The 24,636-nt window shown below is 46.5% G+C and overlaps 1 protein-coding gene across 2 annotated transcripts in view; it reads left to right on the top strand.

The window, feature by feature from the left end:
• Positions 1–930: 930 nt before the first annotated feature.
• ABHD17C (abhydrolase domain containing 17C, depalmitoylase) overlaps positions 931–24,636 on the top strand; it is a 55,301-nt gene continuing 31,595 nt past the window's right edge. The window contains exon 1 of one of the 2 annotated variants that reach the window (XM_087429055.1): positions 931–1,694. In XM_087429055.1, the coding sequence (XP_087285181.1) occupies positions 1,108–1,694 (587 nt within the window). In that variant the 5' untranslated portion in view covers positions 931–1,107. The remainder of the gene's footprint in view (positions 1,695–24,636) is intronic. The other variant, XM_004432006.2, reaches the window with a different exon arrangement.

The following is a 24,636-nucleotide window of genomic DNA, read 5'->3' as shown; positions in this document are numbered from 1 at the left end:
AGGTCACCTAATTACTACTAGAAAATCTACTGCACGTGGGACTGGGAACGGCGACCTCATCGTGGTATATACCGCTGAACACAGCGCAGCCGTGTTATAATTTGTACAGATACAGGCATGTACTAAAGGCCCAATCACGCCTCTGAGAAGGTAACGCTGTTGCTACATGTGCAGAAACAGCCTCATGTGACAGGGAAATACAGCGAGGACCGTCTATCCCACACCACCAGTACCCCTCAAGGTACTGAGACTTTAGGAAGGGGCAGTTCAGAAAGCAGCATAGACACCAAGAGACAAATACTAAAAGTTCATTCCAACTCTCTTCGACTCATTAATTTTCTTTTCAGTAGATTCCCAAGAGCCTCCATCCGTGACAAAACTTGGATTTGGGGAAGGGAATTCGAGGGGGAGATGAGCGAGGGAACAGTCTGATCCAGGAAGACACCCGCGCCACCTCCACCGTCCCTCTGGGGATCGGCCCAGCCGCCCCCCTTATAGATCCCTAAGCCTCCAGGCCCCAGGCCAGCCAGAGTCCCTGTCGGTCCCAGGCCGTGCTTCCCAGGCGGGTGAGGGTGCCCGCGCCCCCTCTGGGGATCTGCGCACCTGCCCCCCATGCGGACCCCTAAGCCGGCTCCTCGGGCCCCCGTCCGTCCCGGGAACGAGGATGCGCTTCCAAGGCCAAGGTGCCCGCGTCCCGGCGCGCGGAGTGAAAGGCCGACGCCGGCCCGCGCCGTGTCCGGGCGGGGAGCCCCGCCCCGATGCCGCCCCGCGCCGTGTCCCGGGGCGCCGCGCAGTCGCCCGGAAGTGGCGGCGGGCGTGCGGGTGCGGAGCGGGGGGCGGGCGCTCGAGCGGGGCATGGCCGCCGCCGCCGGCTTTGTGTGCCGTGCGCGGGACCCCCGCGCCTCGCCCGGACGGCGGGGCCGCCGCTGACCCTCCCGGCCCGCAGCGCCGCGCCCGCCGGCCGGCCCCGCCTCCTCCCCCTGCGCCGCCGGGCGGGCGGGCCGCTGCCGGCCTCCGCGGTCCCCGCCCTCCTCGCCGCGCGCCCGCCCGCCGCCCTCGCTCCCAAGCCAGCCAGCCTGCCGGGCCGGCAGGCCGCAGGCCGCCCCGATGCCCGAGCCAGGCCCCAGGATGAACGGCTTCTCGCTGGGCGAGCTGTGCTGGCTCTTCTGCTGCCCGCCGTGCCCGAGCCGCATCGCCGCCAAGCTGGCCTTCCTGCCGCCCGAGCCCACCTACACGGTGCTGGCGCCCGAGCAGCGCGGCCCCGGCGCGCCCATCCCCGCCCCGGCCGCCGCCGCCGCCGCCACCGCCGCGGCCCAGCCGGCGCCGCAGCAGCCCGAGGAGGGCGCGGGCGCGGGGGGCGCGTGCAGCCTGCACCTGAGCGAGCGCGCCGACTGGCAGTACTCGCAGCGCGAGCTGGACGCCGTCGAGGTCTTCTTCTCGCGCACGGCCCGGGACAACCGGCTCGGCTGCATGTTCGTGCGCTGCGCGCCCTCCAGCCGCTACACGCTGCTCTTCTCGCACGGCAACGCCGTGGACCTGGGCCAGATGTGCAGCTTCTACATCGGCCTCGGCTCGCGCATCAACTGCAACATCTTCTCCTACGACTACTCGGGCTACGGCGTCAGCTCGGGCAAGCCCTCCGAGAAGAACCTCTACGCCGACATCGACGCCGCGTGGCAGGCGCTGCGCACCCGGTGAGCCCGGCGGGGTCGCCAGGCCTGGCCTGCAGCTGCGGGGAGGCGGGTGGGGGTCCCCTTGGGGCCTCTGGGGCGGCCTGTGGGGAGAGGGCCGCTCCTCGGGGGCTGTGAGCGAGCAGAGAGCCCCCGGCCGCTATGGACTTGCTTTTCGCTGGCTTTCTCCCACTGCCTCCAAAACCCCCGCCGGCCCTCAGGTTCCTGGAGAGCTCGGACTCGGTGGATTTGCCTGCTTGGGCACGCCTGGGGGCCCCGGTCCACCGGCTGGGTCTTTTGTGGTTCTGGTCACCGCGAGTGGCAGCGTGGGGGTGCTTAAGTACCGGCAGAAACAACTTGGTGCGCGCTGACTTTGTGTGAGCCGGCAACCAGCGAGTGAAGGTCCTCATGCTGAAGTGACCTTGGGGAAGACCCAGGAGTCTCGAGACCTCTGTTTCCTTCCTTGTAAAATCACGGGGCGAGACGGATGACCTCCAGAAGACTTTCCGGTTGTGAAGTGCTCCGCGGGGCAGTGTCTGGGCGGCCGTGGAGGCGGTTGGGGGGTCGGAAGGTGTGAAGTTTGCCTCCTGGTGGGACAGAATAGCTGGGACTGTGTGGGCAGAAGTTAGCTGGTGGCTGTTGGCCTGGCACCTTTCACAGAGCCTCAGTTACAGCCCAGGATGAGTTTGAATCTTATGTTACAGGGTTTGGGGAATCCCTTGACCTTGAATTAGTATTCAAAGAAGGACTGGGAAGTATTTATTGAGGGAGGGACTTTTATGTGCAAGTCACAAATTGGGGGCATGGTTTCCGGGCTAGACCTGGTAAGACAAGCAAACAGGACACTTGAGTTTTATTCTCAACTTAGACAAAAGTCTAGTAAGTGAGCAAGTCACGTCACCTGTTTGTGCTCCAGTTTTGGTATTTATGACCCACCGCATAGCAGTCATGGTGAAAATACCTGAGATCATGTCAGTAATGACATCTGGTTTCTTCAGGTGAAAGAGTCCCAGAATAAGTGTAATTGGCGCTTACATAGTTTTTATCTAAAATGTGTTTGCTCGGCTTATGCAGATTGCTGACATTAATGATTTTGTCTCCTGTTCATACATAGGCTCATAAATTACTCTTTGCCTTTCTGGGAAAATGGGTTGTCCAACAAGGAAGTACTTAGGATTTAATATACGTCGCTTATTCATGTTCTCCTGAACGAGTTCATTTGGATTATAGCTTTTCGAAAGTGGTTTACGCAGATGAGAAGGTATCCTATGCAGATACATGGAGTAAATCCTCTGCCCTGCATGGGCAGGTGTGTCTGTGATACAACATGTGTGAGCGTGGTTATTTCCAGAGACTCTTGTCCTAGTTTAGTTTAATTAAGGTCATTGGTTTGGATAAACGATTCAATTCATTGAATTATCTGGTGGTATATCTAAATTTTGCTCATGATTTAATTTTATGCCAGAACTCATCTAGGTTGGTTTACACTCCTGTAAAATGGGTTAGAATTTAAATGCTAAATGAGACTCTTAGGATTTGAAGACACCTTACAAATCCTCTTGTCTGTGCTTTTCACACTTTTTTGATTGTGACCCCATAGTAAGAAACATTTTATATCTTGATCAAGCATACACATACACATCTATATCTATCTGAAGCAAACATTTCACAAAACAGTATTTTTTCTATGGGCAGTGCACATGGCAGAATATGTTCTATTTCATGTAAAATTAAAAAAGAGAGGAAAAAGAATGCTGGTTGTGAACCATTGAATTTATTTTCCGACTCATTTCTGGACACTGCTCTTGTGCACCCACCTCTCCTGGGAGAGGCCTGGGGAAGATAAGCTCATGGTGAATTAGCGCAGGTCTCTCGGCTGCCAGCTCAGTACTCGTTCCACGGCACCGAGTATTCCTGTTTATCAGATTTCTCAAGAGGTGCATGTATGTGTCTCAGTTGTTCTAATAACACAGGAGGCACCTGATTCTGAAGCTAGTCAGTCCCTTACCCGCCGTCCTGCGGCCTGTCCTCTCTCGCTGTTCTGTGGTTCTTCTGCTCTAACCTTGCCTGGAACATGTCCTGTTCTCTGCCCATTTACAGCCCCGTTCTGGTCATGGCCCCAGCAGCAGTACCTTCCACCCATTCTTCCCTAGTTGGGTACCCCCTCCACCTCCCAGCCCCCGTGTCTTTGGGGATCTTTTTCTTTTCTGACTGCTTAACGGCAGTGCTCAGGACAGTGATTGGAGAGCCTGCCCTGTCCTGAGGCACCTCAGTCTCTGTGCTCAGGTTGCCCCCAGGAGGACTGTAGGGTGTGTCACTACTGTGCACCCCCGCAGTACTTGGCCCAGGACTTGTCCTCCCTCCTGTGCTCACATTTGGCCTTTTGTATAAGCCTTTTTCCTCTGCCAGGAACATGAGATCCTGACTGGATCCTGACTGGAGTCAAAGAGCCTTCGTGTTCCTGTGCACCTGGCACTCAGCCCCTTTACCTGCACTTATCACCCTGTGTTGCTATATCCTGTTATTTAAGTGTATTCCCATTAAATTGAAAGTTCCTTGAGAGCAAGGACTCCACATCTATATTCCCAACAACTGGCAAAGTGCCTTAAAATAATAGGCACTCATTAAATGCTTGTTTAATGGATTGCACATATGGATGCCCCATAAGTAAATGGGGTAAATTCAATTTTTCCTAAGTTGGATTCTTAACAAATGTTGGGTCTTATTTTACCTCCAGACTTTACTATCCATGGGTACAGCCATAGACAAAAAAGGGGTGATGATGTATTGGCTTGAGGTCTGATCCACTTTGTATCTGTTATATGCATGTGTTTGCAGCACCAAAGTGTCTGTATTGAAAAACAGAGTAAGAGTAACCTTTCCTGTGTATTTCTGTTCATTCTTTATCCATTACCTGTCTGTGCCAGCTCCTGTGCATGCTGTGGTGAGCTGCCCAGCCCTTGATGAGGACTTCATAAATACTCCCGAGTATTTGCGTGGGTAAAGGCAGCAAATCTCCTAAATGATGAGTGATAAGGTGGGCAAATCATCCAGAATAACAGTTTCAGGAGGAAGTAAATTTGAAGGCAACAAACGTGGTCATTGCTATTTGGCCAATAAATGACGATTGTTATAGTCTAATTTGAAAAATTACTGAAAAAGGTGTAGAAGAGAGATGGGATTTGAAGGAGCCAGGAAGAGTGTGGACTCATAGAAGTAAGTTGGTGTCTTAGTCCACTGGGGTTGCTGTAATAAAATACCATAGACTAGGTGCCTTATAAACAACAGGAATTATGGCTCATGGTTCTGGAGGCTAGAAGTCTGAGATCAGGGTGCTGGCATGGTCAGGTGTGGGAGAACCCTCTTCCTGATTGTAGACTGTCGACTTCTTGTGTCCTCACGTGGCGGGAGGGGCAAGGGAGCTTTCTTGGGCTACTTTATAAGGGCACTAATCCCATTCATAGGGGCTCCACACTGAAGACCTAATCACTTTACTAATAACATCACCTTGGGGGTTAGGTTTTAGTACATGAATTTGGGAGGGGCCCACAAATATTTAGTCCCCCAGCAGCTGTATGAGAACAGTGAGGAGAGACAACAGAGAACCTAAGTGTGATGGGGAGCTTGAAGGTAGGCCGTGCTTTCCATTTGTGTTACTGACATACTTTGTTAAGTATGTTGTGAATACAAGCAATTGAGGGCATGACTTGGAATCACTTAGAAGTATTTGTGGAAAAGACGCTGAAAATCAGGGTAGCCTTATTGGAGGGTAGTGTTGTAACTTGAGCTGGGGAAGTGGTTAATCTGTGCAGGAAAGGCTGCCTGTTGGCTAAGGTGGGAGTAAGACTCCTCCACACACATCCTTCGGGGGTCCTCTGGACATGAGCTGCAGAAGTGGGGCCTGTGATTCAGGAGGGAGTGAATCAAGCTGATTTGAAAGCATAAACCCAAACAAGCAAATAACCCAGAGAATGAGGTGTAAGATAGGTGGAGAGTATTTTAGCTGAAACATTTTAATATAGAAAAACAGGAGAGTAGGGCATTTGTGATTCACTTTGTTCTTGGTGTTTATCAGTGCCAGCCACAGAAGTTGTCTGATCCTTCTATTTGATGCAAGGACTATGGAGGAGAAAGGCATTTGGTAACAAAGACACAGAAACACTGACCCAGTCAGAGAAGCAAATGCAGAGAGAGGAGGGTAGAGTCTCTCAGTGCCTGGGTGCAAAAGGCAAACTACAAAAGATGATATTTCATTCACTCATTCATTCATTCAACCAACAAACCATTAGCCATTACCACAGTATCCATACTGTACTTGTACCAGACACTACAGTAGGTTCTCCTTGAGTATCGTTAACCTGAAACTGTTTCTTTTTGTTGTGAAAGGATGGAATAGATTTTAGAGCCATTGTGAATATGTAACCATGTGTTGCTGTTTTATAACTTTTGCTCCTGTGAATCAAGGACCCGTAATTGGGAAATCCCTGAGAGGGGAAGGCTGTAGTGGACACCCTCAGGGAGTGAGTCCTTAAAAAGCCCCTTCTGTTGGTTGAAAATGGTGTTTACAGTTATGGGTCACAGGATGAATTTCTCCTGGGAGCAGCAGAACAGTTACCTTCCTGGGCACGTTGAAGTGAATGCCCTGACTTCTTTGTTCTCGGTTTTCTCAGAGGGAATACTATGGTGCCATTAAGAAAGAATGCTCAGGATTTCTACCTGAGTTTGACTGATTAGGGAGGGACAAGAGAAACAGAATGTGTTATGAATAGTGTTTGACATGAGGTGAAAGCATAGTGATATTTCTAGAAAGGAAATAGAATATCAGCTTGCAATTCAAGGCAGCCACTATGAGAATATCCCATTAGGAAGAACGTAACTCTTAAGAACAGACCTGTTGAAACTGCAGCGCGTGGAGTGTGCTTTGGGGGTTCGGTTGGAAGCTCCGGCGTCTCCTCTCCCTTCCTTCAAGTGCTCTTGTGCCGTGTCTGCTTCTTTAGGCTCCCCTCACTGTGCCTCAGCAGGTTTGCTCTCTAGCTGAACCAGATTCTGACCTCTTGCCCCCATCCTACAAGCTAACTTATCCATGGTTCTGTTTTGAGGGGCCTTATTTCCTCTGGTAATCCGGCTGCAGATGATCTGACAAGCTAGTTCATGTTTCTGTGTTACGGGCAGTAACACCTTAATGTGTTTCTCTTCTGAGCATACTTGTTTTTATTTCAGGCAGTCTTGGAGGCTCAGTCTTAAAACTCTACTGTGCAATGGCATGTTGTGGAAGAGGCCTTTTTCTTTGTTTCTGAAGAAGTCACTTAAATTATGCTATCCTGAGGTCACCTAAAGTGAACACCTAAGGTCGCTCCCTACCTTCCACTGCTGCTTTTGCTCCTCACCCTCTGCCCCAATTCAGTCACTTCTCCAATCTATTCAGTGTTGATAATTCACATAAGCCTCAGAATCTGGCTTTAGGAATTTCAGTGTTCATTTTGTAGCAGATTTATCTTTTCTATTGGATTTTGCTTACGCTGGTGTTGAGGCTCTGAATCTGCTCCGCTGTAGGAAGTCTTCTGTCCTGGGATCCAGAATCTCAGTGCAGATACACTTGGGGGTCATTACTTGGATATTTGAATGACTTTTTATTTTCAGGATTGCTTTAAATAGTAGGCTTCCTAATTTGTCTAAAAGATTTAATTCACAAAAGTTAGATAAACACAAAACCTTTTGAACTAGGGAAATAAGTTCTCATTCCAGCGCTTCCTCTAATCCATTATGTCACCTTAAACAAGGCTTCACCTTGAACGTGGGGCTTCACGTTCCATTGTGTTGAAAGCAGGGGACCCAGCAATGTGGCTTCTGAGATGCCTCCCGTGAGGCTCTGTTTTGCGATTTTCAGGGAAGGCAGCTAATGTTTTTGAATGTGCTTTTCTTGGCTACACTGGGGAACTTGGTGGATTCAGTCTCTACAATGGATCTCAGCCCTGGCCGCACTTCAGCATTTCCAGATGGATTTCATAAAAGGGTGTGTGTGTGTGTGTGTGTGTGTGTGTGTGTATCTAGACACACACAGATATGTGCATGTATGTGTGTCTATATGTATATATGTACAAGTGCATGTTTACACATGCAAGTGTGTAGGTATGTATGTGTACACATATTCGTGTATATGTATCTGTATACATATATGTACAAATGTATATATGGGTGTGTGTGTGTGTTTGTGTGTGTGCAGCCAGGGTTGAGATGCACTGGCCTATAAACATCCAGAGGTCAGTGTACAGTTGAGGATTGGCCACAATTTAATTGGTCAACAGGTGAAGAAAAGAGAATGTTAGAGAAGATTTTTTTTATACACTTACGTAGATGCTTTTAGTCACAGATCTTGGTGGCCAGGCACCACTAGAATGGACCAGAGGCAGGGGCATCTGTTCAAAGGACAGCTGCCTTTATACGTGGGAGATTCCCGAGTCCCATGGGAGCTGGAAGTGGGGCCCCGAGAGCATGGAGGCCCTTGGCCCCTGCCCTCCGCCGCCGCTGTCTGGGCTGACCTGCTTTCTGACGTCCCCTTCTCTCTGCATGCCTGTTCCATTGCTCTCTACAACAAACCTCTTCCCTCATTCCTGGTCTTTGCTCCTCAACCCCCAACAAACTCTTGCCCACCCCTGACTCAGCTGCCCAGGAACTGGCCTCCCTTGGGCTCACAGATACCTGGTACGCATTCGTGCTTCACCAGGTTGTACCTGCGTTAGGCTAAACACTGCTGCCTCATTGGGCTGGGTCAGGAGCAGTCCTGAGAAGGGCCATGGCCGGGATGAGCACGCCCTGACGTGTCCACTCTGGGGCACTTCTTGGACTCCTCTTCTAGGTGTAGAGGGATGCATGGAACCATCTGCACTCCACTCAGCCCCTTGGGTGTGACAGAGTTCACTCTGACGAGAGAGCACAGGCTGTGAAGAACAGAACGTGATTAATTCCATAAACCAGGTCAGTAGAGCAGTGATATCGTTACCTTTTTGTGACCAGCGTGTGGGCTCCCGTTGTCAGCCTGGAAATGAGAGGCTGTAGAAAAATAGGTCCCTCCTCCTGTTGCCTCTCCTTTCTTCTGCCCTACAGCAGAGGTGCTTTCCACCCTGGGACAGGGGGGCCACCTGTGGAAAGTGATCTGTGGTGTGGACATTCTTCTGGACAGCCTCTGGGGCAGAGGAGAAAGGGCGAGGCGTTGGGTGAAGAAGGCAGGAGGAACGAGGGCCAAGACTGCAGGGAGCCAGTGGACTTCTGTGTACCTCGAGCCTGAAATGATTTAATGATTGATTTCTTCATTTAGATGATTTACAGCTGTAGCTGATTTCTGGCTCTGCTATCAGAGTAACACAGGCAAGGTCGTCTCAAGGGTAACCTGGGGAGGAATGTTCCTGCAAATCTGAGCGTTCTCTGATGTTCTTTATGGTTAGGGGCAGAAATTCTGGAGTCAAACAGACCAAGGTTGGGTCCTGCCTGTGCCACATATTAACTGCGTGACCTCAGGCAAGTTTATTAACCTTTCTGAACCTCAGTTAAAATCATAATGGTAATGGTAATAATAATGATCATAGCAACCATGTCATGTCAGGGGCTCTGGCACAATGCCTTCCACATAGAAAGAGCACAACAAACGGGGTGTTATTGCTGTTTAGGATTACTAATAAAATATCAGACCTATGTAATAGCCAAATGCTCAGATCGTGCCAAAAACCATAAGCTTAGATCAGAAGGTGCGTTAAAGAAATTGCTTCCTTCCCCACTCTCCATAGTGTAAATAATACCCAGGGAAGCCTAGCTTGGTGGGTGTGGACGGAGGGGAACAGCAAGGATGTTTTAGTTTCATTGCAGCTAAGGGGGGAGAGGCTCTTTGGACTGTGGTTCTCTGGCCTCAAGGGCTCTACTCTCCTGTTTTAGCTTGGGGAGTGGTGTGCTTTAGTGTTGTAAATCGGATAGGGCTTCATCTACCTAGGTGTTTATATCCCCAAAGGAGATCTTAAAAGGAGAGGAAACTTGACCTGTAATCTAATACCTTGCAATTACTTTGCAAACCATTCCTGTTCTGCTCCCTCTACCATGCAGTTTCCAGGCTCAGCTTTCGGGAGCTGGGTGTGTGTTCTGGCAGGAACGAGACTTCTTTGGGTGCAGAGTTGGGGGTGGAGAAGATGAGAAGGCGACCCCGTCTCTTTCCACTGCTCAGGACATTCTGGTTGCTGTTTACTAGTGGACGACCTTCAATAGTTATCCTTCTCTTTTCCTAAAGTTGGCCGGGGACCACTTGCACACTTCTTTTTAAAATATGAATGCTCCCATGATGCCTCAGATTCCTGTTGAGTTTTCAAGGCTCTGCGTAATGGAGCTTGTTGATAACTTCCACATTATTGATTCACTTGAGAGTGTTGAAGGGCGGTGGCACCATGGTGAAACTGGAAACCTCTGTTTCAGGGAAGTCTAGGTCATTCAGATTCACTGCTCAGACTAATAGTTAACTGTTGCATATCAGTTACTGGCTGAATCACTGAGACTAGTCCCACCTCAAGATTACTGGTTAACAGAGCACTGCTTAAATTTGCAAGTGAAAAAGGAGCGCTGAGAACCTCCAGGACTGATTATTAGTTTGTTCCTTCAGTTTACATTTTTAAATGGATCAAAATGAAATCTGGGCAGTTACATTGGGGGAAAATGTAAAGCAAGCCTGTATTCAGAGTATATCCACAGTGAGTTTCCAGGAGTTAATTATCACTCTGCTGGCTAACACCTTTGTTATTGTGGTTGATAATCAAATGAGAATTCCAGCTTATCCAACACTGTCTCTAGTGATTGTCGTGGACAGAACCACGCCATGCGCCCTGATGATCCATTGACTGCAAAGGTCTGTGGAACCAGAACAGGGTTTTTGTATGCTGGTGTAGGGGCGGAAACATTTTTCCTTCTTTCCTTTTAGAGTCGTTGGCTGGTCTAATAATTAAACTGATACATGACAGAATAACAAAAATAAGCAAAAGTTTAATAACATGTATACCTCCTGTATACAGGACAGAGACCTAGGAAAACGGAGGAACTCCCCCAAATGGCTGAAGCCATCGCCTTAAATACCTTCTTCTGCTAAAGACAGAATAAGATGTTGGGGTGGGGAGTAAGTTATGTGAGGTGACCAGGAAAAGCACAGTCAACAAGGGTTGGGCTGTTATGCAGATGTAGTCCTTGCCTTCTCCATTGATAAGAGTTTCTAGAGATTTAGAGTCATCCTTCCCTTCCTGGTACAGAGGGGGAGACACCCTTACAAATGGAGATTTCCTTATAAATGTAAATACTTCTTCCAGAAGGGCAACTTCTATTCAGTTTTCAGAGCTTCTCTTGTGTCTGCTGTTTTTAAAAAAACAACCAGCCGAAAATGACCAATATGCCAGAGGCATATTTTGGGGTGGCAAAATCTGCTCCCCTTATTAGTTTAACTTAAATAATTTGATTTATCCTTATTGTCATAAATAACTCAAGGATGTTTCTGATTCTCTGTGTTTGGTTGCTGTGTTGTTTAACCATCACCATCGTCCTTATAATTTGTAACATTCATACCATTTTAATCTTAATATATATGTTAGGGAAGGACCATTTACATGTTAATCAGTTTTAAACACATTATATGACTAGGCTGGATAAAATAACTTTTTAAGATCAACTTGGAGTCGTATATGTAATTGGGATAAATTAGATTTTCCTACTAAAAACTTAAAGAAAACCTTTGAAAGATGGCTTAAGAGCATATTAAGCTAAAATATAATTAAAAGAGAGGGATTAAGATAGTCTGGGCTGTCATCTAACTGCAGAGGGTGTCCCAGAGTCTGTCTCCTTCCCTGAGGCCCAGTGGGATTTGCAGTCCTGGGGTTCCAGCTGCCTGGGGGCGCACCCACTGGACAGTCCTGCCGCACATCGATTCAGTGGATTGCAGACACGGCTCTTCATCACTCTGACCACACATCACCCTTCGTTTATCCAGGTCCAGGCTGCAAATCCCCTTTGGTGCCTTCCTCTCCACCCGCGCACACATCTGGTCAGCCACAAGTGTCTATTATTTTTCCTTTGAATTTTCCTTGTTCATCTCCTTTCCTTAATCTAGGCCTTTGGTAGTAAGTTGTACCTGCATCACTGCGGCAGCCCCGTCTCCCTGCCTCGCGTTCTCCTCACCATCCATCCAGGACCCAATGCTGGCTTAAGTCTGCGTGGCGGCTTTGTTCACTGCTTCATCTCCAGCACCTGGAACAGTACAGCCTGGCATATGATGAGTGCTCACTGAGTGTGTGTTCAGTAAATAAATGAATGAGATGGTGATGAGAGTTCACGATCTTCAGTATAAGAATTACTGGGGGTGGGGGAGGTGGTGGTGTTAAAACAGATTCTAGACCCCATCCTTAGAGACTCTTCCAGAAGGTCTGGAGCAGACCCAGAGTAAACCATTTAAACCAGCAGGCCTGCTGTGAGGGTGGGACGTCTGTATTTGAGGAGCACTGGGACTGTCAGGTGCCCTGGGGAGGCGGTCGAGGACCCTGCAGTGACTCATGGTGGTGGGATAGTGCCTCCTTCTCAGAACTGGTGGGATTCTTCTTTGCCTGGAGCAGTGATGCTCATTGTGAACTTGTCCTTTTATCCATTTAGATTCTTAGGTTATTATATTATTATACCGGGAGTTTTGGAAGTTTATTTTGAAGTAAATATGAATTTAATTTTATGAATATTTATTGTAAATATAGATATATTATAAATGTTTAGTTTTCTGTACGCTCTTGGTAGCTCTTGGCCTCCAGGATTCAGGCTCATACCCCTCAGCGGTTTGTGCATCTGGGTCACAATATTCTTTACCATCCCACCTTCTGCTGTCATCCCTCGCAGCTTAAATCTTCAAGGATGTTGCCAGCCTGCTCAACAAGCCTGCTTCACAGTTCCCAGACCACTCCTCACCGTGATTCTCCTGCACTCTGCACCACCCCACAGCCTGTATCTGGCCACACCTTGCACCCTGTGATCTGGAATGCTCCAATTCCAGAATTTTGGGTTATGAAATAGCCCTTCTTGCTCAACCTCCTATCCTGTTGGATCTGCTTATTTAACAAATGTATTAAGGGCCTGCTATGGGCCAGGCATTTTTCCAGAACAAAACAAACAAAATCCTTGCTCCTGTGGACCTTGCATTCACAAGTGGGCAGATACCAATGAAAAACAGTAATCCGAATAATTATGTGAACAAGAGTTGATTAGAATATGATAAATGCTATAGAAAAAGGAGAAAAACAGAACAGGGTAAGGTGATGAGTGGACGTGTGGAATCTGCTTCCTCCAGAGAACGACCTCTGTCCCCAGCAGTGAGGGTTGGCTGTGTGGCTGTGTGCCGGAGGGGCCAGTGACAGAGGCCCTAAGATGGAGTGTGCTTGCTGGATTCACAGAACATCAAGGATACCAGAGGGGCTGGAACAGGTGAATGAGGTGCAGAAGAGGGGAGAACAGTAGGAGACAAGGACTGCGAGTACCTGGGGTAGGGAGGCGAGTTCATACAGGGCCTACAGACCGTTGCAGGTGTGGGAGATCAAAATTGGCCACCCTGAAATATATCTTTTTACCTTGATTATTTTCTCTCAAAGAAACTTGAACCTTCCCCCAAACTTAATGCCTGAAAGTGACAGACTGGGAGGATTCTTGCTGAGCCCATTCTTTTCAAAGTTCTGTTTACCAAAACATTTACATTTGTAAAGGTATCTCCCTCCCTGTACTTGGAAGAGGGGGGATGGCCTTATCTCTGGAAGCTCTATCTGTATGGAAGGAAAGGACTTAAACCTGCATACTCTTGATTACTGTGATTCCTGTCTCCCTCCTGTCTCCCTCCCTACCCCCAACATCCTCCTTTGTTTTTATCTAAATCTATTTAATGTGAAAATCGCTGCCATGTGTTGAGAGACTCAGTTTCCCAGGTTTCTCCCATGTATACCTCTTATTAAACTTGGTATTATTTTCTCCTGCTAACTTGTCTTTTAGTTATTTGGCCAGCCATAAGAACCTTAAGGGAAAGGGCGGAGGGGATTCTCCCTCTTCCCCAATACAAGGCTTCTGGCTTTTCTGGCATGAAATGGGAGCCTTCCAAGGGCTTTGGGTACAGAAGTGACGTGATTTGACTTAGGTGTCAAAAGGATCCCCCGGCTATTGTGTCAATCATACCTTGGTGGAGGGGCTCGAGTGCCGGGGGAAGAAGGAAGAAGCCAGTTAGGATCCACATGCGGAATTTTAGGAATCAGATGATGTGGCTTGGACCAGAGAGGTAGCCAGAAGCTCAGATTGATTTTTTTTTTTTTTTAATGAGGAAGACTGGCCCTGAGCTAACATCTCTTACCAATCCTCCTCTTTTTGCTGAGGAAGATTGGCCCTGAGCTAACATCCATGCCCATTTTCCTCCAGTGTGTATGTGGGACGCCACCACTGCATGGCTCAATGAGCGGTGCATGAGTCTGCGCTGGGGATTCGAACCTGCAAACCCTGGGCCGCCAAAGCTGAGCTTGCAGACTTAACCACTACACAACCAGGCCGGCCCTGGAATGTTTTTTAAAGGTAGAAGCAGCAATATTTGCTGATGCTGAGTGGGGACAGGGAATGTCAAGGGTGATTCCACTGGAGCAGCAGGAAACCTAGGGTTGCTGGTCACTGAGACGGGGGAGGGCTGTGGGTGGCTCAGGACTGGGGGAGAGGGGACAGGAGTCTAGCTTGGATTTGGTTGGTGAGTTTGAGATGCCCATCAGACATCTAAGTGGAGATGTCGAGCAAGCAATAGGATATGAGTGGAGTTCAGGAGCGAGATCTGAGCTAGAGATAAATTTGGGAATTGTCCTTTCAAAGAAGGAAAGCAATTAAAGCAAAAACAAACTTGGGAGAATTGGCGTTGGACCTGGGATAACCCTGCCTCTGCCCTCATCCTTGCCAAAGTCTCCCTGTAACAGCTCTGTTCAATCTCTTCATCTGGTTCCTGGACGTCTCTGATCAGCACTTCTACCAGGACTTTGAAAGAACCCAGTATGGGAGGGTCAGATGCTCCTGTGAATGACTGGTCTGTCTCTGGGGGAGCATCCTGGCGTGTCCCGCTTGTTTGGGTCGTGGCTCTTTGGTCACTTGCTGTGCCTGGAGAATGAGCGCTGGTTTTCCCTGAGTTCTCTTTCCAGGCACCCAGGAGAGCAGCACATCACTCCGTGCTGGCTGTAGCCCCCTAGCAGTGGGGTGTGATTCCCTGTAGAAGGCCGTGACTGCAGTTATGCCAGAGGTCCCTCCATTACTCATGCCTCCTGGCTTCCACTGGACTGTTTTCTCAAACCCTGGTGCTGACTCTGTGTGGTCCAGCATTTCTCGATGTGTAAAATGTGGGGGCACCATGATTACTTCTGCAGGATCAAGTATGGTGAAGATTTAAGTTTTAATTTGCCTAACTCCTCCTGCCTCTCTGTTTCCCTGTATTTTCTCTCTGAACTGAAAATGAGACAAGTTTCTTGGGAACTTTTGTAGGCATCTGTAACCTTCTAAAATCCATTCTTTTATGATCTTATCCTTTCATCTTCACTTTTACTAAAGAACTGCAAAGTTGATTAACACCCAAAACAATTGGAATCTAAATCTCTTAGGAGTGTTCTCTTCCATCAGCAACTCTGTGGAAAGTGCTACTTAGAATAAAAGACCACTCTGTATATTTATGAAAGAAAAGAATGCCTTGGCTTTTCTGTGCTCTTTACCTGGAATGCCCTTCTGCAGCTGTCAGTGGCCCTTCAGAACCCCCTGCCCCAGAGCCCATGGACGTGTCTCCCCGCAGAGCCTTGCCAACAGGGCGGCAGTCCCTTCCTCCACTCCCGTAATTGATTATATGTCTCTTCTCACTCTTATCACCTGGTCTTTAGTTAGTTCTGGCTGTATCTGACTCCGCTGCAAGAATGCCATCTGTTTGAAGCATTTTCTGTTTGAGAATCAGAGGCTGGTCTCTGATTCTTCCTGGACTCACCCTCAGCCCAGTACAATACCCCTTGCATAGAAGGCCCTGGAGCATCAGCCGAAGGAATGGGTGGAATCACTGAGAGGTGGTGTTTGTATTGAGGGCTCTTTCTTTTCTTTTCATGTTCAAGACTCGGGGTCTTAATCCCCTCTGATTCTGGGGATGGAGGCCTCAGGTAGCCCTGGCTTCCTGCTGTGGTCTCTCTCCAGGGTTGGGTGTGAATGAGTAAGTCAGCCCAGCAGAGGAGAAGGTGATAAGGACCCAGGAAACTGAGATCTGATCCTCCAAATGCCTGGTTTTCCTTCTGGAAGACAAAGCTGTTTTCTTAAGAGACACCTGACTATATGGCCATTCTAAGAAGGGTCACTTAGAGAAGATGGGGGAACATTTGTCCTTCCTGTTGCTTATGGAGGTGGAGTGTCTACAAGTCTGTCTACTGTCAGTGTAATACCGCAGTCCTCCAGACACGTGTTGATGGCTCATTCCGGTGTTTGTATAAGACTTGCAGAAGGTGGTTGTGGTTATTGTTACTGAGGAATATTCATATACTTCAAGTGTCAGTTGACAATGAAAAGAATGCAGAGTTCAAATAAAATGTTGTATCTGGAATTCCACTGTCTAATTTCCCAACAAGACCTTGCTGTCTGTGTCAACACTGAAGCCTGGTGGTGAGCCAGCTGCAGACCTGAGCTTCCCTTGGTGTGCTGTAGGGTCATACCATTATTGGAGTATGGATTGCAATGAGAATAGATTTAAGGGAGATATTAAATAGATTGAACATCAAATCATTATCAAAGGAAAGGCACTGGAGTCTTGGCTATTTTTTTTTCAACTTCAGTGCTGTAAAGATAAATAAGTTGGGAACTTCAGGGGTGTGTCCCATTTGTCTAGAATTAGTGGGGACAATAAAAAGATCACTGGTTGGGAGCTAGGAGGCACGGCTTCTAGTCAGCCGTCGAGACACAGCTGTGTGGCCTGGGTATCATGTAACTAATGTCTCTGCTTCATTGTCTCCGTTTATAGAAAGGAGGTTTGCATTACATGTCAGCTCTGGTTTAGCCGTCGGTCACTGAACATCTCCTTTGTGCTAAGGACGTTTCAGGCATGACATAATTTTAATCATCACTACATCTGTGAGGCAGGGACTACTGTTATCTCTATTTTAGAGATTTGGAAACTGAGAACTAGGAAAGATGAATGACTTGCCCAGGGTCACAACAGAGCTAAAAGGTGAGCCAGGATTTGGACCCAGGCAGCCTGACCCTGGAGCTCATGTTCTAAAATCAGACAGTGTTTTCTACATTAGTAGTCTCCCAAGGCACTGGGGGTGGAGCATATTGGAAGATGTTCAAGATTGTACACTGGGTTGCAGAAAAAAATACCAGAACTTACACTTCTGCTCATTAGTTATTTTTCAGTGTTTGTTTTTTCTTTTAAATGTCCATAAGATTTTATATAGTGTTTTAAAGCACTAATATATGTAAATCGATATCTTCACACACCTCAGGAGTATATGTTCTCATCATTTTTCTGAAAAAGGACGCAAGCTGAGAAGTTAGACACCAGTGCTCTAGATTAACGTCGTTACTTAATATTTTTTTTCTCAGAATTATAGGATCTGAGCATGATGAGAAATTAAATTTTTAGAAATGTTGATCCTTTAGCAAATCGAGCACGTGATGTATGTTGGGTGCCAGGCTAGATGTTTGGTACTGATGGTGCTCAGGGCAAGCTACCCCAGGAGGCACCACTCTGGTATGCGGATTATTTTGAGCTGAAGACAATAAGGGCTCAGAGAACTCAGGAAGAATATTTGAGTTTCCCCTCCCAAACTGCCTAAAGAATTTAAAACAAAAGATCTGTTTCAGGAAGGAGTTATTATCATGATGGCTGTAAAGATAATGTAGGATAGAGGTTACAATAGGAAAGGCACCAAGCCTCTTTTATCAAAAACTCTATCTCTCCCTGACCACATTACCTATAGATGACCCTGAGAAGAATTGTCCTCCTGCCCTCTGAAGTCCCAGACCACTACCCGCCCCCAACACGTTCCTTGCCTTTAGCTGCAATACTTAAGCAAGCAGCTTAGACAGAGGGACGAGTTGCTCATTTCTGAGCTTCTCCCATGTATACATGTTATTAAACTTGGTATTATTTTCTCCTGCTAACCTGTCTTGTTAATTATTTGGCCAGCCATAAGAACCTTAAGGAAAAGGGCAGAGGGAGATTCTCCCTCTTCCCCCAACAGTACGATCTTTCATTGTTGCCAGATCTTCTACACTACAAAAAAAAATCTTCAATTTGCATTTAAAAGATGGCTTCGAATACCCTTGGAGAGGCTTCCTCCCATGGAGTTCTGTACTTTCATCTAACAGTATTCTGAAGACGAAAAGTGTCTCCTGAACCTTTGGAAATCAATTGAAAGGAGGAAAAGAAATGATTCTTTCCTAGTGAGGTGGCCACTGAGATTCCTTTCCACACTTGGAATGGGTGGTTCTGACTGCTTTGCCTCTTGTATTGTGGATTCTGATAAGACGAAGATGCCTAAGGGCGAGTCAACAGAACCCCTGATGACTTTAGGTGGCTGCACGGTGCAGAGGTGAAGGGCAAGGACAGCACAGCCAGACTGCCCGTGCTGTTTCTCTGTGCCTCAGTTTCTTCTTTTGTAAAGTGGGGAAATGATAGTAGTATATATTGTAGTGTTTGTTATAAATAATGAATGAGACAGTGTTTGCAAAGTGCTTAAATGTTGGTTTGATAAAATGAGTTTTTAAAACACTGAAAAGAAAGGGAGAGAAATGAAAAGGTTTATAGTAGATAGCCTTTAAAGATTTGAAAAACAGCAACCCACTGTATTTCTAAAGGGTTTTGTAATTGCCAGTGCACTTTCAGACGCACTCTCTTTGTTCCCGAGAATAGTTCTGTGAGAAAGGTAAGACAGATAGTGTTAGCCCCACTTGATACATTAATTGAAGGAAGTTTAGGGGAGAGTAAATGATTTACATCAGCCCATGTGGCTGTTAGGCAGTGAGTGCCAGGCTTCAAACGTATTTCTTTTGACTTAGACTTTTCCAGGCTGCCTCTCTTAATTTGTTGCCATTAGTAGTTATTCATAGTTTGCTTTCTAATGATTTTGTCAGTCTGTAAATAAAGCAGTTGTGTACAAATGGTCCAGCAACGTAGTCTTTCTGTATTTGACCTTTTTTAGTGCAATTGAGTTTTATTTTTGATTCCTCTGTTTATTGTCATTTCTGAAATTGGTTTGAAGAGCCACAATAACCTATTTTAAGTAATATGGAACAGTGTTTTATTCCTGAGCATTTAAAGTTGGACCAATTTTCACTGCTGAATTGCTGGAGTTCTCTTTTTAGATAGGGAGTGAAAATCCTTAAAGATCCTTCTGATGTGTTTATGGAGCCTCTGCAATGTGTCTAGCCTTGAGGGATACCTAAAAAAAGGGGTTCTTATCCTCCAGGAGCTTGAATTATCATTGGCTTCTTGGAGTCATGCCCCCTCTGTGAATATAGGATGTTTACATAACCAGCTGCTCAAGAGCCTAGTACTTGGCAGTTCTCAATAAGAGTTCATTGACCTAATCCCAGATTAAGCTCTTGACATGCTTCTCTCTCAAAGACCACGGGACTGCAAGTAAGATAAGTCCTATGACCTTGTTGGAAACCTCTCTGCTTTGTGAGTTCTTACCAGTCTCTAGGTCCCTTACAATTTCTTGGAAGGGAGAGGTCTCTTTAACCCTAAAACGAGAGGGCTCTGGCAGTAGAAGAGTGATGCCCAGAGCGTCTGTGTTTTTGGCAGAATGGATACCTACTGTAAAACAGCATTAGTAAGGAAAATCATCTTAAATCCTTCCCTTCTCCTCCCACCCCACTAAAGTTTAGTCTTCTTGAATTACAGCCAGAGATATTATACGGACGTGGTCATTTCTCTAGTTAACTGTGGTGTGTCCTATAAAGTCCTTTATAATCAATGGATGTTAAGGTTTTAGCCCTTCCGTTGCTAGGGAAACCAAACCGTTAGGGTATCCAGTCGGGTGATCCTCAAGAGGGACATGAGACTTGAGGTAATCCAGTGGATCCCTAATGCCAGTCCACGGTGCTGGAAGACACTTTCACTCATCCACAGCAAAATAAGAAAAATAAACACGGTGGAGGTTTCCTGCAGCCAAATGTTTTCAATAGGTCCAATATTCTGAGATTTTTGCCACTTCTGCTTTTGGTTGTTAAAATCATTTTTAAAAATGTTCTATTTGGCAGCCTAAATGATTTCCCTATTTTATTGGAGGAGAAAAGGAAGGAACAGTTTGGCTAGTGTATGTAATCTAGAAAGTCTAGGATCTACTCCATTAATCTGAGTCATACTTGATTCAAAAATTTCTTTCTTTTTTTTTTTTAAAATGCTAACATCAAGTGCAAACTTTGATCAAAATCCTAGGTTCTTGGTACTCTGTCATGACCCGCTATTAATTAATTAATTTGCTTAGCTTTTGTGTTTATTTTAATAATGTGATAGGCATCCCAAACCTTTACCCTAGGTTACAAACTAGGGAAATGATAATAATTTACCTCTAACCTCCTGGTTCCTGTCTCACTCCCACCCCACCCCTGCCAACTCCCTCCAATCCTGAGGTAGCCAACCACCTGAATCCCCAATTTATCTTTACCAATAATGCCATTATTATTGATAGCCAGTCTCAATAAATGTTGTTTGAATGAATAACTGAATTAATATCTGACTATCAACAGTCATATCCTTCTATGGAGAATAGTTTTTCTTCTGTTAAGCTCAGCTGTCTCTTACTTTTCTCTCCTTGGTCGTAATTCCTGGTTGTCTCTCCACTTAGTATCTGTCAGATATCTGGAAACCACTATCAGGTAAGCTCCACAAGGGCAAAGGTGGCATCTCGTTTATAGCTGAATTCCCTACAGACTCTAACACCAGGCAGAGCCTCAGTAAATGCCCGCGGAATTAAGATAAATTCTCTGACTTAATCTTCTCTTTGCAAGCTAAATATCCCCAGTTATGGTTTGTGTGAGGTGTTTCCGGATCCTTCACCGTTCCGGTCTTCCTCTCTCAGCGCACTCTTGTTTAGCACCATTGCTGAGACAGGCCTGGAGTTAACCACAGCGCTTCAGGTGTGGTTCGACCAGAGGGAAGTGCGATGGAACCGTCCTGTTAATGACTCGCCAGTTAATGTGACCTGACTGTGAACAGGCCGCCTGCTGCTGCCGTCCATGTGCATTTCTGAAGATATTGGATCAAGCAGAATGATGGACTGACATGTGATAAGGAAAATTTCATTCACTGAGAACTAATTTTTAAAAATTTCCCTAACTGTATCTCAATTTTCAGATAGCCTTTAAAATGACATTTACTTCTAGCTTTTCATGTATGTTCTTGAACTGTTCTTTTTTCCCTTTACAATTGAACATACACTCTAGCAGCCAGAGGCCAGGGGACATTTGATGGAGGCAAAAAAATCAGCTCTTTGGTTTATCTAGTACTTTTCATCTTTGTCTCAACCGTATTAACTTTATGAGATTTGTGCTTCTTATTAATTTTAGCACTTTCACATTTTCCATTTTCCACTCATTTGATAAAATGAGAGCAAAACATTTAAACACTGGTTTGAAAAACCTTATTTAGCAGCTGACCCCTTTTCTTCAGAGCAATTATGGTTGAATCCAACCAAGTAGGAGGCCCCACCTTCTCCCCTTGTCTTGGTTCTTAGGAGCTTAAGATGCTCTTGAGCAGAGATCCCAAGTGGGTGCAATGAAATATTCTTTTTTTCCCCCCTAGTACTTCAGTTTTTTTTTTTTTTTTTGTGAGGAAGATTAGCCCTGAGCTAACATCTGATGCCAATCCTCTTTTTGCTGAGGAAGATTGGCCCTGGGCTAACATCCGTGCCCATCTTCCTCCACTTTATATGGGACGCTGCCATAGCATGGCTTGACAAGCTGTGCGTCGGTGCGCGCCCAGGATCTGAACCGTTAAACCCTGGGCTGCAGAAGCAGAGGGCACGCACTTAACCGCTTCGCCACCGGGGCCGGCCCTCAATGAGATATTCAGATGATTTCACAGGAACTGCTGAGTAAGGATGCTGCTGGCCCAACCTGGACGGCTAGCTGGTCACATCGCCATCACATGATGGAAGTCCACATCGCTTGTCAGGAGGCGGCTTAGGTTAGGACAGTAGGCTTCTTCTGGAGCTGAACACTACCTGTGGGAGCCCCACCAGGATTTTGTCTCATTTAAGGCTTTTGATCATTTTTAAGACCCTCCCTATAAGTTTGTTTTTTTAACTATTTATCTGTACTAAATTTCTTCTTGTAATTTTAAGCCCCAGGCTTTGCCCATCAATATCTCCTTGCCACTGACCTTGTTAATATTCAGTCTTAACTTTTAGATCAGATTCTTACATGTAATTACTGCAAATGAGCACGTGGTGACTTGGAGAACTGAGGCATCTTTCCAGGACAGTGGCGTCATTTTGTTCAGCTGGAGACATCATTGTTTGTGAAGGACAGAATGAGGTGGATGCAGGGATAGAGTAACTTTGTGAATCAGTCTGAATAATGCCTGCATTCCATTTCCTTGTACCGGTATGACTGGTGACATATAGGGTAGGAACCACTCCCCTCGTGTTTATAGAGAGCGCCACTGGGGTTCTCGTGGAGAATATGTCTCAATAAAAACAGCAAGGTGTGGGGGCCGGTCCGGTGGCCCAAGCAGTTAAGTGCGCGCGCTCTGTTGCGGCGGCCCGGGGTTCGCCGGTTGGGAACCCCGGGCGCACACAGACACACCGCTTGGCAAGCCATGCTGTGGCGGCGTCCCATATAAAGTGGAGGAAGATGGGCACGGATGTTAGCTCAGGGCCAGTCTTCCTCAGCAAAAAGAGGAGGATTGGCATGGATGTTAGCTCAGGGCTGATCTTCCTCACAAAAAAAAACAAACAAAAAAAAACCAGCAAGGTGTGTCATTCGGCACCAAGGTGTGCCAGCTTGCCCATGACAAAACTCAGTAGCAAAGGACACGAGAGCCAGCCCTGGGGTCTAGTGGTGAAGATCCGGTGCTCTCACCGCTGCAGCCCGGGGTCATTTCCCAGTCAGGGACCACACCGCCCATCTGTGGGTTGTCATACTGTGGACTGCGTGTTCCTGTGATGCTGAAAGCTATGCCACTGGGATTTCAAACACCAGCAGGGTCACCCATGGTGGGCAGGTTTCAGCGGAGCTTCCAGACTAGACGGACTAGGAAGAGGACCTGGTCATCCACTTCTGAAAAAACTGGCCACGAAAACTCTGTGAATGACAGTGGAGCATTGTCTGATATAGCCCTGGAAGGTGAGAGGGTGGTGCACAAAGACCAGGCAGGGTGCCGCTCTGCGGCACACAGCGTCACTAGGAGTCGGAATCCACTCAAGGGCACTAACAACAAAAATGACATGAGAGGCGAATAACATTTTAATTTAATGACAGAATTTAACATTTTTACTCAAATAATATATGCATACAATAATAAATCAAATGGAAGAGATTATGATGAAAAGCAACAGTCCCCCCTCTTCCTCCTTACTCCCAGTACCCAGGAGCAACTTTAGACAGTATTCATTGACTTGTTGCTAAGAAACAGGAGGATTTTTCTTAGTTGTCCAATCCTGCTGACCCCCTTGTGCTATTTTCAGCATTTGATGGTTAGTTTTGGTTCTTCCTTGGCAGTGTTTGTGATGCTCAGTAAAATCCTTGAACGTTATGTCTTCTCCATCCACTTGAGTCAATGTCTGAACTCTACTCTTCCTCCCCCTCAACTCCTGCTTCCTGTCGGCTCGGCTTTCTCACTCCACCGTCGAGGTTGTCCGTTTTCATAGTTGTCTTACTGTGGCTCCTGTCACACCTGCCTCCTGGATTTCCTCTTTGTCTCCAGTAGTCTCTTGTGTCTTTGTCTAATTTGATCTCCTGGCAGGTCCCTTCTATTTTATTTTCTAACCTCTGAGTTAAAATTTCTATTTTAGCCATCGTTTTTCATCTCTGAGTTCATTTTTACCCTTTGATTTCCTTTTTTCATAGCATCCTGTTCTTGTTTTATGGAGGTTTAAAGGCACGGAGGCCGGTAAACATTCACCTCCAACCAGGCCACGTCCCTGAATCAGTTCTTACCCAGGAGTTCCCTCATGGAATTTTCCAAGCCAGATAGACGTTTTGAGTAAGTTTAACTTTTCACTGAGCCAAGTGATACTACTGAAATGGAGTTAAAGTTTGGATTATCTGGGACTCTCAGGGGTCCCACCACTTGGAAGGCATTCGAGGTGCTGTTCAGAGATGGGTGAGACAGGAATCCAGTCTGGTTCCAGACTGCAGAACTTCAAAGGCCTGGGGTGTATTATTTTAAGCACCAAAACTTATAACAATTTGTGATGTAATACTTCTGCACTTCTTTTCCATCCTAAGCAGAAAATACATTAATGACTCAGGGTCATCATTACAGAAATTGGATATTATGCTATGTAGTGATTTTGATTGATTTATATCTTGTCTAGCGTGATGTATAAAATATAAAGAGAGAAAAATGACAATAAGGGAAAAATAAAAACAGGCTGGAAACATGATATGGAGCTAGAAATGAGGTTTACAAATGCACCTCCTGCTTGCTCTGTGCCGTCTGCTGGAGTGTTGCCCCTGGCTCTGTGGTCTGCGGGGGGGAAAGCATGTCCCTACACCCAGCTCTGGAGTGCTTTCTTTGTTCTTTTCATCTTCTTATTTTGAATTTTTTTCTTTTTGTTTTGAGTGAGTTTCAAGGGGAGAATAGAGAAAGATGCCTTTGCTTTGTCAATTTTTATCACAAGTCCCATTACCTTTTCAATCCTGTACTGAGTAGTGTTTCCTGAGTTATTAGTATTAGCTACTGTGGGAGATCAAGATTTGGCCACCCTGA

Source organism: Ceratotherium simum, chromosome 3 (genome assembly GCF_057802395.1).
Source record: "Ceratotherium simum simum isolate JZ-2026a chromosome 3, ASM5780239v1, whole genome shotgun sequence".
Lineage (NCBI taxonomy): Eukaryota > Metazoa > Chordata > Mammalia > Perissodactyla > Rhinocerotidae > Ceratotherium > Ceratotherium simum.
This window is presented reverse-complemented; position numbering and strand designations above follow the sequence as displayed.